General features: G+C 51.0%; 4 protein-coding genes across 4 annotated transcripts; 2 read left to right on the forward strand and 2 right to left on the reverse strand.

The window, feature by feature from the left end:
- Nucleotides 1-1435: 1435 nt before the first annotated feature.
- CORC01_12092 (uncharacterized protein) lies at nucleotides 1436-2836 on the reverse strand (the record flags this gene model as incomplete). Its single annotated transcript, XM_022623713.1, has 5 exons — nucleotides 1436-1737; nucleotides 1790-2019; nucleotides 2112-2287; nucleotides 2351-2597; nucleotides 2652-2836. 5 exons carry the CDS (start codon nucleotides 2834-2836, stop codon nucleotides 1436-1438), a joined length of 1140 nt encoding a protein of 379 aa, XP_022469750.1.
- Nucleotides 2837-6689: 3853 nt separating this feature from the next.
- Nucleotides 6690-8244, forward strand: CORC01_12093 (peptidase family M28; the record flags this gene model as incomplete). Its single annotated transcript, XM_022623714.1, has 2 exons — nucleotides 6690-7468; nucleotides 7533-8244. 2 exons carry the CDS (start codon nucleotides 6690-6692, stop codon nucleotides 8242-8244), a joined length of 1491 nt encoding a protein of 496 aa, XP_022469751.1.
- A 1690-nt stretch (nucleotides 8245-9934) lies between these two features.
- Nucleotides 9935-11227, forward strand: CORC01_12094 (uncharacterized protein; the record flags this gene model as incomplete). The annotated part of the gene is made up of 2 exons (XM_022623715.1): nucleotides 9935-10081; nucleotides 10160-11227. The coding sequence occupies 2 exons, from the start codon at nucleotides 9935-9937 to the stop codon at nucleotides 11225-11227; spliced, it is 1215 nt and encodes a 404-aa protein (XP_022469752.1).
- A 674-nt stretch (nucleotides 11228-11901) lies between these two features.
- On the reverse strand, nucleotides 11902-13460 carry CORC01_12095 (uncharacterized protein; the record flags this gene model as incomplete). The annotated part of the gene is made up of 6 exons (XM_022623716.1): nucleotides 11902-12394; nucleotides 12489-12889; nucleotides 12957-13024; nucleotides 13086-13122; nucleotides 13188-13283; nucleotides 13350-13460. 6 exons carry the CDS (start codon nucleotides 13458-13460, stop codon nucleotides 11902-11904), a joined length of 1206 nt encoding a protein of 401 aa, XP_022469753.1.
- Nucleotides 13461-14346: the final 886 nt, after the last annotated feature.

Genomic DNA, 14346 nt, shown 5'->3' on the forward strand with positions numbered 1-14346 from the left:
GGGGTTTGTCCGAAAAGTGGGTATGGTGACTGAATACGACTTTGTGTGTGCTCTCCGCGAGGATTCCGGAAATAATAAAAGAACTAAAATCATCTGTTGCTTGGGAAGTCCCAGGTAGAGGCTCTCGGATCAGCAATCCAGAAATTCACGACAGCCGATCGTAAGGGGTCTGGTCGTCACTGTTAGATCTGAGGCCTACAATTCATTCCTAGTCTTTTAATTTACCATCTGTGGATCTTAAGCTTATCACATATTATCTATGTTTTAAAGGAAGGGGATAGCCGCGTCGTAGAATGCATCATAGCAAATATCCGGTCCCCCGACAGTCCCATCCAGATCGGGGGAGGGCGTGAAAGATCCATTCAACGGCAGTCAGCATTTCCAGCCCAAAAAAGTTGAAAGCGGTTAGTTTTTGTAGAGACGGCATGTAAGGTAGTGTGTTGAAAACTTATCAAACGAACAAGTCATGATAGAGTGTCAAGTATTCATGCTATCCACGGTCCTATATTCGCTAACTGTTACCTGCCTAAGCACCTTTTTCTTTTTGATTGCGGCTACAGTATTCAACAACAAGAACTTGCCTCTGGCGTCAAAAGTTGACTTGAGGTTCATGAACCATGTCGATCTCATCAAAGTCATCTCTCAAACAGTCAAGACTGAGAGAATGATGATTTTTTGGAAGAATCTCACCTGCGACCTGAGATCAGAGGGAGTGATTATTAGCAATAAAATCTAGGCAAAAGCTATTAGATCAGAAGCTATGATAGATGCACTTGCGAAAGCGACGATTTCCCAACCCTCAAAAGTGAAGATCACGGCTAGCAAAGCTTTCGCTATCATTAAAGGGCAGTTCGCTATCCCACTCTTTCCTTCTATCATCAGAAGCTGCCCTTCTGAAAGCAGCCAGTGCCCCACTCACAATCTCGTCGACCAGGTCGAGGTGAGTGCATAGCCTAGCGCTTTGGGTGTTCTTGAGATTGGCGTATTGACAGCGCCAAGTTCTTAGGTCTCGCCTACCTACTCATTTAAGAACAGAATGCGCAGAAAGCAGCGGGTCATGGGAGGCGATGAGTGAACTTGTCACGGCAGACTGTAGATGGGAAGAACACCGCCTTCAATACCTTACTGAAAGTAGGTGGGAGGGAGCTAAGCGGCTTAAAGCAGAATATTTACAGTGCTGCGCTGTTATAAGTACTGTTCATCGAAATCTAGCCTACTTCTAGGCAAATCCCCCGCATGAATATCGCATAGCCACTGTGGTTGCACTAGGTAAACTAGGGTGGTTTTCCATTCGCGGATGCAGTGGCTGAGGATGTTATGTACAGCAGTGGTGACATCCTCTAGGCTAGCTCAGGCTGGCCGACTTAGCTAAATAACTACACTCAAATCTTCCACCAAACCCTTTTTGTGAGCGATAATCGTACAACTGACTCACCTAGAGATAGATGTAGCAGAAAGGGCTACCTCCGAGTGTACTGAGCAAGTCACTAATAGGCCGGTTGGCAGCATTCGGCTCCTGGATCACGAGATCATCGAGGCGAGCGTCGCGGCTGGGAGGTGTGTTCAGGATTGTAATCGTTCCCGCAATGTTGAAAGCCTCGCCAAAATGAAGCGCCTGCCACAGCCAGTAGACTCGGTCGACCATGGCATGGTGGAGGAAGAAAGTCGGGTCATTGGTGGAAGAGTACAAGTCAGACGCTTCCCCATTGACAATCATGTGTCCAGAAGTATGCGTGCCTGCTTGCGGTCAGATCCATGACTCAACTTAGTTGAGGCGAGGGAGACTTACCCAGAAATCCATCACCAAAGCGACCTTGAAGCTCGTTTTGGAACGTGAGGACGTTCGCTGCAGCGGCCCCTATGGTAAGGTTGAAGACGTTCTCAGGAGTCATCCAATGCCGGGATGTCCAAGCGCTGATGTCTCTGGAGAGACAGCGAGGATTGTAGGCAAGGGGACCGCCAGGGTTGGCGGCGAGTCCATCGATACCGGGCCCGACAGGGCCAAGATAAACGGTCATGCTTGAGAAATTGATCAGCTTTGTGTCTTTTCTCTCTGAAAAAGGCTTGAGCCAGTCGGCAGCAAGTTGAATCGCGGGCGGCAAGCGACTCACTTGGCGAAAGGGCCGCTTGTAACGCAACCACCTCCATCTCCAGAGGGGATGTAAACACCACCCGATATGCTTCCGTTATGATATTTGAAGGCACCATTGCCACCCATGCTGGTCTCGCTACCATCGAACATGGGCGCCTTGGATGGATCTTCTCGGTAGGAGAGCCAGTTCCAGTACTAACAGGAGACACTATTAACCTTGTAAACCCGTATTGATTTCTTCCAGCATCGTCCACTTACCGGCTGGTACCCTTTGTAACCGCATTCCTGCCTCAAAGCATTCTCGTAGGCCCATATAAAGTAACGATGCCATGTAAGAAAGTTGCCAGTTCCGTGAATGCTTAAGGTCTGGTTGATATGAACAGCAACAAAGTCGTCATACCGGCTGCGAGCGCCGGGAGCAAAATCGGTAAGCTTGGAAGGCTTCGTCAATAGGCAATTGACGGCGCTGGTGTAAGCCTTTTTCTCGGATCCAGAAAGCGAGTTCCTAGGAGTATGTTATCAGCGATCAACTCCTGGTTCTCCGGTGATAGTGGCGAACCAATCTCGTCGAACACGCGCGCTGAAGAGGTTGCATGAGCCTCTCTTGCCAAAGGTACCGTTCCCCTCCGCCGCTTGCAGAGCTTCGATTGCCTGGGCCTGGATTCCAGAAAGCTCGTCTCCGTCATAGGCAAGCGAAGTCGCACCGTAAAAGCCCAAGACCGCAAAGAGATTGAAGGAACGCATGGCGAATTGGCTAACGGTGTTCCAGGCGGGGGGAGTCCGGGTTCGGAAGTCCGTCAGATGGAGAGCAATGGAGAGCACTGAGCAGGCAGAGGGGAAGAGACAGATGCATTAATTGCTGCGGCAATTGTTATTTATCTTCAATTCCAGGGCCGCGGGGAGACCTTCTGTCACCCATGCCGAAATAGCGTCGGCGCAGTGAGATGAGAACGGCACGCTTCCGAGAAGTGCTAAAGAGCCACAAGGACCGGGAGGCAAAATTTTGATAGGCGTCAAACCCAGGCGGTATGGTTTGAATGGTGGATGCGTGATCGCCAACACGAAGAAGCGCCTTTAACCTTGACCTTGCACGCATGGTACATCAATCGTTGGTTGGCTGTTGTGGACCTTCTCCGAGGTCGTGACACGCTCGACTTCATATGAGCCGGCATGGATCGAAGTAGAATCCCGGGCATGCTGGTAACAGCGTTGCATTGCCGGTCAGCGCTAATGATAACATGTAAGCGACAGTGACTGCTAACTCATAATAGTATCGGGTGAATGACTCTTCTTCCCTTCCGCTTTCCTATACCCATCTTGCAATCGTCTTCTCGAAATTGTGCTGTACGAATCGTGAACGAAGGTTGCGGCCTTGCATCTGTGATGCATATGCCCCGGTAGTCCGGGTTTTCGAGCGGGGCCCCGGCAACGGGACCGGCTCGGACAAGGTTCTCCTTCGGGTGAGTACGACGAGCCAATGACCTTAGCATCCAATCAAGTGCCGGTTCACCATCATCCAACTCAGGCTAGAAGCATCCCTAGATCCGCTGCTTGAAAACCGAATTAACCGATGCTATTGAGGAGGTGGTCGTAGCCAGAGAAGAGGCAAAAGTTACTCAGATACTTTCCTTCAGCAAATAATGCCCATGTTAATTTTAGATGACTGCAGTACGAACCATGCACTTGTAATTGGATATAGAAATTGGACTCAGGGTCGATAGGGTACTCTGGTTCAAAGTTTGGCCCAAGTCCGCCCTTTTGGTAGTTTCTGATCTCTACCGAAACGATTTTCTCAATTTGCCAAGTATTGGTGGCATGAGCAAACACTAAAAACGCCTCAAAATGCCCTAGTCGTTTTGATCATGATTAAACTTGTTCAATATTTCCCATGTTACATCCAGCAACTTAGTGAAAATTTCCATCCCGCTGCCTCTGTTGAGGTCCAGCCGCAGTCCCTGTTATTCTCAGTCTCTTTGGGCTAGGATCGGTGTCATTTCCGCTGACGTTGATTCAAAAACAGGTCCCCGACTTTTAGCTTGCATGCACTTAGGTAAGTAGCACGGGCACGGGAAGTGGGCATCCAGCCCGTAACAAAATGTGTTATGTGTACCTACAATATTTCCATGTCTCCCAGTGATAAGCTGTCATGGTGCTCAATGACGTTGGGCTTATTCAGCAGGTCTAAGTCGATAAACTGGATACAACAAAATTTTAATATAACTTTTTTAGCATTGGACATAAGCCACAGGCTTGGCCTGAGCTTAGCAAGCATACGCAGGTAGGGCATCTTACTGCTGCGTTCGATATTGAGTTGAAATTTGATTATGGCGTAAAGGCAGCGGTTGCTAGTGCTTCTTCGATGTTCACCGTGTCTTTGAGGCCCTTGATCACAACGTCAAGTTTGATATAAGGATCATCGTCGGGCAGGAAGCCTGTCGGGTATGGCACGCACTGAGGAGCAAGTCAGCGAGGGAGACTCAATCTCAACCGGATAAAGGGCTGACTCACAATCACTGGGACCTGGCGATGTTTAAGTAAAATGGTTCGGCTTTAGCCGGCATGTCGTATCTACATATAATCCTGACATTGATGATGTTGACGGCCGTATTGATTGAAAAGGGCACCACCCACTGTCGACATCGAGACACTTAGAAAGTGCGAACACACATGCAATGGGTACTAAGCCCAGTATCATCCAAGAAGTGCGCCTCTTTTGAAAGTTGACTTCGTTACCAGGGGAGGAATGAGCAGGATAAGAGCAATCGAGTGAAGTTCAAGGATGGAAATAAAGATGCAATCAGGCAAATGGTACAAAATTGGAGTTATAAACTAGCAAAGTAGTTTACAAATTCAGATCCTCCAAGTGGAAGATCTCTAATATAATAGCAGCGTTGAGACCGTGAGGACTTTCCGTTGATTCTTATAATAACAGATAGCTAATACAATTTAAGAGTCGGCTGCAGCAGGTCTCTTGCGGAGTCCTTATACAAATATCGACCTTTAACGTTAGTTTGTTTTGTGGCTTAAACCCCTAATTCTTATAATCTTTATTATAAGCCACTTTCCCGGATCCTTCACGAGCAGCAGTTCGCGGCTGACTTGGCGGCTCTTCACGTTCCGGAGGTCAAAGCTTTTTAAAGATTGAAGTCTGTAGGCTCACCGTTGGCTTGGGAGGTTTTTGAAATTATTCAGCGGGCTCTTTGTCCATATTGTCCAACTGATGTTTCCGCGGTCTAGATTCACGTTGCTTATGAGTCAAAATTGTCGCAAAGTCCTCAAGTCATGACGAAACTGTCGCTAAGATCGGAAGATGGCAGGCTTGGCGCATTTATCCCGAAGTCAATCGGACATGATGCTAGGTACCTTGAGAAACTCAACCTTATCTCCACAAGCCTCAAAGCGTATCGAGAAGGAAATCAGAACTCAATCATCTCACACTAGCATGCATGTCGCAGCAAACTAAATTTGCCCCCCTTGGAGAAAAATTCCAGGCTTTGTACTTGAGAGTAACAAAGATGCACCTCTGGTGTGCTGTAAACGGGATGACGCGTCTGAATCAACGCGGTATCAAGTAGAAGAAAGTGGGAGAACCAGCTTCAACGACCAGGTACTCGGAAATTTGAAACTTACCGAATGATACAGATAAAAATATCTCTTCACGTGACCTTCAGATAATGTGGCACACTTCATCAGATGGCAGATGCTCTGAACTTGAACCCACAAAACTTTAGAGACACGAACCTGCTTTGGCTATTGCGGAGTAAACCGTCGCTGTCTGTATCTTGGCAACGTGACAAACCAGCTTTAACCATGCTACCATTTACACCAAGTGCAGGCTTTGAAATGTTCGGCCAATTAAAATAAGTGTCAAAAGGTTTGGCGAATTAACTTGAAGGTAAGGTAGTGAGGTGAATGGGTACTTTTGTATCCGTACTGGCTCAAAAGTCCCATCCCCAGGTTGAGCCACGAGTTCATATATATCAAGTCAGGTCTCCCATTACGAGCAGAAACGAGCTTTTGCGGCCTTTTAAAGACTCGCTCGACGAGGAATGAATCATGAAAAATTGTGGCTGGAACATTGTCACATTGTCATTGGCGTACCGGAGGCTCAACCCCGTTGGGTTGCAATGCCAAGAAGGTCCACGGTGTAACCGAGCTGCGCAATCGCATTGGCGCGTACGGCCGTTCCTGGATCAGGCAGGTCGCGATAGAGTCGCAATGGAGCAGAAGAAAATATTGGCTCTGGGCTTCCTCATTAAGTCTTTCGTCCCCGCGTTTCTGGGTAGCCTAGTACGCGTCGAGGTTAATTGACAGTGGCTCGGGTCGGTGAGGAGCCAGCAACATCGCCAGCTTCCTTATCTATCGCCTTGGCGATGATGACGCGAGGGGAAACATGCATGTGTCGCTCCAGTTCCGTGGTTATGGGAAGTCTAAAAAAGCCAACAAGCTGCTGCTATCCGTCTCTCTCGTGGAAAGCACCTCCTTCCGTTGCTCGCTTGCCCGCTCACCGATCCGGCTCTGGTTCCCAGTCAACTCACGACAGGTCTTCTGCTCACTCTTGTTCAGGATATCATCCATCGTGCTCTGATAGCCCACGATGAGGACGGCTGCTCTCGTATTGGCCTTGCCGGCGCTGGTCAGCGCCGTCAAGTGCAAGCCCTACGTCGAATCCGAGAAGCTCCAGGAGCTCATCAAGATCGAAGACCTGCTCGCCGGCTCCCAGAAACTTCAAGACATTGCGGACGCGCACGAGGGCAACCGCGCCTTTGGTGGCGGCGGTCACAATGCCACGGTGGACTGGCTGGTCGAAGAGCTCGAGAAGCTCGACTACTACGACGTCTACAAGCAGCCCTTCACCGAGGCCTTTGCCGGCGCCAAGGCAACCTTCTCTGTCGGAGGCAACACCATCGATGCCCGGCCCCTGACCTACACCCCTGGCGGCGTCCTGACCGGCGCGACCTTGGTCAAAGTTGTCAACCTGGGCTGTGAGGCGTCGGATTTCCCTGCCGAGGTCTCTGGCGCTGTTGCGCTCGTGTCGAGAGGCACTTGCAACTTTTCGGTGAAGGCCACCCTCGCCAAGGCTGCTGGCGCGATTGCAGCCATCATTTACAACAATGACGTCGGCGCGCTTTCTGGAACTTTGGGCGCGGCCTCGGATGGATATGTCCCAACTGTGGGCATTACGCGAGAGGAAGGACAAGCCCTTGTTGCTTCTCTTGCCGCTGGTGAAGAGCTTACTCTCGATCTCAACGTTGTTTCAATCATTGAAAATCGCGTAAACTACAACGTCATCGCAGAGACGAGGGGCGGAGACCACGACAATGTCCTCATGATTGGAGGCCACTCTGACTCTGTTTTTGCCGGCCCTGGTATCAAGTGAGTTACTTTCTGTTTCTTCGGAGATGATCGAGGGAAGACGTTAACCAACTTTCTCTTCCAGCGACGACGGCTCCGGTACCGTTGGTGTTCTCACTGTCGCCAAAGCCCTCACCCAGTTCACTACCAAGAACGCCGTTCGACTTGGATTCTGGGGTGCGGAGGAGTACGGCAAGCTTGGCTCCTACTTTTACGTCAAGTCTCTCAACAGCTCCGAGGAAGAAATCTCCAAGATCCGCGCGTACCTCAACTTTGACATGATTGCCAGCCCCAACCCCAAGCTCGCCATCTACGACGGTGATGGCAGCGCCTTTAACTTCGCTGGCCCTGCCGGATCCGACGTCATCGAGAAGGACTTTGAGGAGTTCTTCGAGTCCAAGGGTCTGGGACACGTCCCCACCGAGTTCAACGGCCGCTCCGACTACGCCGGGTTCATCGAGAACGGCATCCCGTCTGGTGGATTGTTCACCGGTGCCGAGGGCCTCAAGACGGAAGCCGAGGCTGCCTTATTCGGTGGTGAGGTCGGTGTTGCCTACGACGTCAATTACCACCTGGTTGGCGACGACATCACCAACCTGGACAACGACGCGTACCTCGTCAACACCAAGGCGATTGCTCACAGTGTCGCAAAGTACGCCATAAGCTGGGAGTCTCTCCCTGCTGTCGAGCTGAAGAAGCGCAGATGGGCTGCAGACACGGCCCAGTACCTCAAGCGCGCTGCTGAGTTGACTGGTCACTCCCACGACGGACCCTGTGGTGGCGGCTCGCACTTCTGAGGCAGATGCACCCGACTTACTGATCTCAAGGAATGGGCCCTACTTGAGCCATGGGCATCTACCACATGAAAGGATTAAAAATAGAAGACAAATGAATGGATGGAAGAGACTTCATGTCTTTCCCCTGGCATTGCGTGACTGGTTGTGACATTGTGCCCAGGGCTTACTCGTAGACCGAATCCTTCGCTGGTCAGCATCGAACGACACTCTAGTTGCCATACTAGTCGACGAGGCATTCCGCTTTCGGCCAATGAAACTGCCTAGAGTACCCAGTCTTTACGGAGAGTAAGTGACAGATGGTACTTTTGCGGTACTTTTGCACAACCAACTCCTCATCACCAATTGAGAGAAAATAAGTCAAGGTATGTCGGACACAGACAATTCTGGCAAGGCTAGATGAAACTGGTTGTCATTTTGGAGGGTGCCTCCGGCCTCCGCGACAGGACATGGGCAGACTTACCTGACAGCATGCATATCTCGGCTATCGCAAAAAAAGTCATGTGGGCACCATCTTCAAGCCGTTGGAACTTGTCAAACCGTTGTCGAGCAGCCCACATAAGGCTCTCAACCCATGGCGTCTTCTCCGTGTGCCCCATCATGTTAGGCAACGATTTTCTGCCTGCTCAACGAAGATAGCCTTGTTCAATCAGCTGAGGACGTGACTGCATCGTTGTGATCTTACTAACGGAGGCGAAGCAGTGCGGCACAGACTTGGCCGAGGTCTAGGCGAGAAGCAATTGAGAAGTACGACCGAACCGGATAAGCAAAGTCATCACATCCGAACACCAATCACGCCCTCGAAATAACAACATCCTTCAGAATCGATGCCTACGGCCGCAAGTAAGCCGCTCTTCGTTGCCCGTTGGGGGCCGTTTTCCCCCCCAAGAAACCCTAGAAACACCGTTGGTCGACCCCTGGAACGGGCGCGAACCCTGGTTCGCCGGAAAAGCCCAAAGAAGTCTAAAGCCTTCTCCGCTGACAAGGAACTGGAAACACAGCGGGCAGGCTCGCACTCCGTCTTCTTCGCCGGGCATCTCCGGTCGATGATGGCGAGGCCAAAATCCTTCCAACATTGGCAGCACTGCAGCAGGCTGTAGGGCGACCTATGAGGCTCGGGCTTGGCGCCTGGAGGAGCACCGGTCGACCACAGGCTTGGACAGGGTGCGGCGAAGACGACCGCTTCCGCGATCTCACCGGGCGAGTTGTCGTGGGGGCCCAGTCTGAATCTTGTTTCCACTTTTGTCTAGGCAACCCTTCAGTCCCTTCACGATGAACCGGATCAAGACCTGTCTGGTCACACTGCATGTCTTCATGGATCTTGGCAACCTGCATAGGGCTGCAGCGGCTATGTCATTTTGCTCTTCGGGTTAGAAGAGTTGGTGGTCATGTATCTTCGTACATCGTGCCTGTGCCTCCTACGCCTCGACTCTCCATGCTCTTATCTTGGCCCAGAGGAGGATGTTCAGTCGTCTATTTAAACGTGAGTTTCTCTCACTTTGTTTCATTGTATTCTAGTTCTATTATCTTCAGACAATACTTCAATCTCCTGATCCTCAGCTTTGTTCGAGTCTCCATTACCACAATTGGATCCAGTTTGAGGATCTACAACACGCCTTTGCCACAGCCTTATTCTCACGCAGCGAGATCTCCTACTTCACAAAGATATCTTGGTTAAATCCTTTTGTTCAATATGAAACAAGATTCCATCTTACCGACTCATGGACCCAGTCCTACTAGTCCTCCGGCCCGCCGTCCCGCTGGACGCGCTCTCTTGGTAGTCCTATTTACCAGCATCCTAGTACTGTCCTTTTTCAAGGGCGAAACAATCTTGTCAGCAGTAAGCCATCCTATAGAATTCTTCAAGCTGGCTTCCTTTGTCAGCGTTTCCAACTTGATCATTCTAACTTTATATCAGATCACTGAGAACGTAAAAGGCTGCGGGCGTGAAACTCACGGGGCACAAAATGTCGCTACGCTCCGTGCCCGGGACGTTAGCCTCCTGCAAGAAGACACTGCCGTCTCTACAGATGGACGGTCCGGATACAACCGCAGGGATGAGGACACTGCCATCACAACGGACGGGCGCTCTGGCTACAACCGTCGGGACGACACTGCTATTACCACGGACGGTCGTTCTGGATACAACCGTCGTGGTGAAGACGCAGTTGTCGGTACCGACGGACGTTCCGGATATAATCGACGCGGCAATCGCAAGGAGACCTCTGATATTACCACCAATGGTCGTTCTGGATACAACCGCCGCGAACAAGACACAGCTATTACTACCGACGGACGATCTGGCTACAACAAGCGTGAAGAAGCGTCTGGCATTACCACTGATGGCCGTTCTGGGTATAACCGTCGTGATCAAGATGCTGTTGTCACCACTGACGGACGGTCCGGATATAACCGACGTGAGGAGGAGCTGGACTCCTCTACTGATGGGCGCTCCGGATATAACAAGCGTGAGGAAACCTCTACTGTCACGACCGATGGACGCTCGGGGTACAACCGTCGTCAAGAAAACTCTGCCGTCACAACTGATGGTCGATCTGGCTACAACCGTCGAGGAGATGATGCTGAGAGCACAACCGATGGACGATCTGGGTACAATAAGCGCAAGGAAGCCTCTGCCATCGGTACTGATGGACGGTCCGGATACAATCGCCGGGAGAATGACGCATCGAGCACGACGGACGGACGTTCTGGCTACAACCGCCGTCAAGAAGACCCTGTCGCGACCACAGATGGTCGATCCGGTTACAACCGTCGCGAGGAAACAGACGGTCGCTCGGGGTACAATAGCGTGGAAGATGGGCGCTCCGGGTACAATCGTCGTGAGGAGACCTCAGATGTCTCCACTGATGGGCGATCCGGCTACAACAAGCGGGAGGAGGAGGACGGCCGCTCCGGGTACAACAGGCGCGAGGAAGCCTCTGCCATCACCACCGATGGACGTTCTGGCTACAACCGCGCAGTTTGACCCTAAAGGACACCGTTATCCGGTACATTCACTGCGCGATGTACCCCTGTTTACATGTAGATATACACACATCGAGCTCAAGCTCCGGTATCAACTATAAATAGTTGCTCAGACCTAGATTGACCACAAATCGTTTCATTTCATCAACTCATTCGTATTCAAGTGGCTCGAGAGTACAGACTTTTGATCCTTAAGGAACAAAAGTTTTTGCTTATGCTCATCCAAATGTATTGCCGACACCCTAGATATCAGTGCCCTAAACAATATTTGGTAGACACTGAAATGGATCAACCGTAGTTGTGGCAAATCTGGAGTAACACGACCGGACTCCCCCATCAATTGTACATCTTCATGAAGCTGCCTAGAGCGCCGATGCTACGAAGAGGCACCTAGACTTGTAACATCGTGTCGTAGAGATGCCTTGTCTCGAATGCTATCCGCCATGTTCTCGGAGGAGTCGACTGCTAAAGCGGAGGACGCCGCCATCAGCCAAGCTTTATTCCCGCAAATTCACGGAAGGAGAATGCATCGTACTAGGCTACAAGCCAAAGGATTCCCGCCAGCGGTGGATCTGCTCTGGGACCAGCAAAAATTCCTGTAGGTGTCATTGTTTTCATTCCAAACAAGCCGGTGTATAAGCAATCTGCCATCGGCAAAAGCGTCCTACACCACCCTCACGATAAACGCCCCTTTTGCCACCAACTCCCCTGAACCTCTTCACCTGCCTTGACCTCCGTGACCGTAGTCTTGTCCTTTCTCAGCGGATCGACCTGGCTCACGATAAACTCGTCCAGATACTGCCCGCCCGCCCCTCCTCCTGCTCCTCCTCCTCCTCCCTGATTCATATTCTCTTGCCGAAGACTTGCTTCGCTGCCGACCCGCGACCTCCGATCCGGTTCCATCTCCATGTCGTCGTCGAGTTCCACGCTCTCCAACCTGCGAACTTCCCTCGTAACCTTGACCTCCTTGGTGACGAAGATGCCGGGGAACCGCTGGCGCAGGACAGGCCAGAATATGGGGACGCTGCTGGCTACCATGGCCAGGTCGACTTCGACGGCGGACAAGACGATGCTGAGTGCGCCGTACCACATCGGGTCCAGGGTCGGACTCGTGGCGGATTTGTGCTGGATGATGGAGTATACACGGACAACGGAGACACCGTTTACTCTGTACATTTAGAATTCTTTGTTAGTATTGTCTAGATTCTTTTGAAAAGGAGGGGGGGTTTCTTGTTTGGTGCATGATTAAGAATAATACGTACGCAACGCCAATGATCAGCAGTGCAAGTAATCTCAACTTTGACTTGAACGACTGCTGGGGTCTGAAGTAGAGAGGAATCGGGATGGCGAGCACCAAAACGTCCAACACAAAGTTTGTTGAAGAATGGCTCTCGTATGTCCTCGAGAATATGTCGGCCTGGAGCGAGCCGTACGCCCAGCGCTTCGCCGGTATGGTCCAGTCCCAGTACGCCGCAACTGGCACACACGGGATCCATCCCAAAATCGAGTAGGCAGTGGCCCAAAGGCTGATGAAGATGATCAGGTAGATGCATACTGATCGAAGAAAGCAGGGTCGGTCGAAGATGCGGAGGTACTGAAATAGGAGAGAGATTTTGATAAAGGCGGTGGACATTTGATAGGAGGCGTTTGCGACGTAAAATGTCTAAAAGGAGGGGTTGACTATTAGCATGTCAACATCATTGGCGACTATGGGTTGATTTGTTTCGTACTCGAAGGTAGTTTTGAACCTCTATCGCAGAGAGGGTAAAGATATGTCTTCCCATCCCATACTTGGTGGCTATGCAACTAACATTAGTTTCACAAAGAGGTGAGACAAGAGGGAGTTGAAGGAGTCTTACCAACACAAATCCCCACGGAGCCAGTGGTTGTGCTCAACTATGTCTCGTTCCTCGCGTGAGACAATGTCCATCGATCGCAACTTGTTGACAAGGTTTACATACCAGCGATAATATCACGAAGAAATCATCCCAACCTAATGACTGGACCAACCTGGCCCTCACATACATCCGGAAGGCGACACATATCCACGATACAATCTAATAAAGAATGTCAGTCAAACCATTATTGACATACTTGCAAAAAGCTCTAGAGGCACTGCTTACCGCAAAGGTGATGACCACGCCCAGAACAGTCGCGGGCTTGTTCACCAAGGGTTGCGGCTCGCGCGAGTTATCGGCCGTTCCGAACAGCGCATAAATAGTTGCTCCGTCCATGGCGAAAACCACGGACCCAGAACAGACATGAGCTCGAGGGAGGTTGATGAAAAAGGGCACTAGACCACCTGGCCAAGGCAACACGTCAAGATGGAAGCGAATGAAATGTCAGAATCGAAGCAAGCTCCATTCCCATAGCTCGAGGTTGTGGGAAGTTAGAACAATTAACCCGTTCCACGGCCGTGGTAATATATTCTGCTCACAAGAATGGGAAAACGGGCTAGGCCATCGTTTCTTCGCTGCGCCCACTCTGGCATATGCCGAATGCACAGATATGACCGGGGAAGGCAAGGCGTGGGTTGGAAAGGGTCCTGTCTCTCATGTTCCCTTTTACTCCACATTTCAAACCATGGCCCCCTTCCCAGCTACGCCAAGAAGCTTGCAACAAAGACTACTCTGTATCCGTACACAACTACTTTTGGGGATGAAGGGAGAGGACAAGAATCTCGTTCGCTCTGTGGCCTTCAAGCCCCGGCGGCCCACGATGCCGTGCTGATCTCTCTGTCTGGTCGACTGGTCATGCTTGAAGGCGTCCGTGCGAATACAACTCCACCCTCCCCCCCTGGTTCCTTAGTTCCCACCAAGAACCACGCCTGCAAACCGCCTCCTTCTCTCGTGTGCCGGGTTATCGTCCAAATAAGTACGGATACCTATTCAAGGGCCAAAGAAACGGTTCGCCCCGGCAGGCATATGGAGGCTGCGAACCCTGGGTCATTCTACGCATAGCGGTAAGCATTTATCGTTCTGCAGGAGCTCGGACAGCCACGTTGCCACCATTCGATACCTGTTCTTTTGGGCCAAAGTTGCAGACTAGTTCTCCTTCTGGAGGTGATGTGCCCTGTGTGCCTGTACAGGCCTCGCCGGAAACCTGGTCTCACATGCAACT

Source organism: Colletotrichum orchidophilum, assembly GCF_001831195.1.
Source record: "Colletotrichum orchidophilum strain IMI 309357 chromosome Unknown Scaffold_143.1, whole genome shotgun sequence".
Lineage (NCBI taxonomy): Eukaryota > Fungi > Ascomycota > Sordariomycetes > Glomerellales > Glomerellaceae > Colletotrichum > Colletotrichum orchidophilum.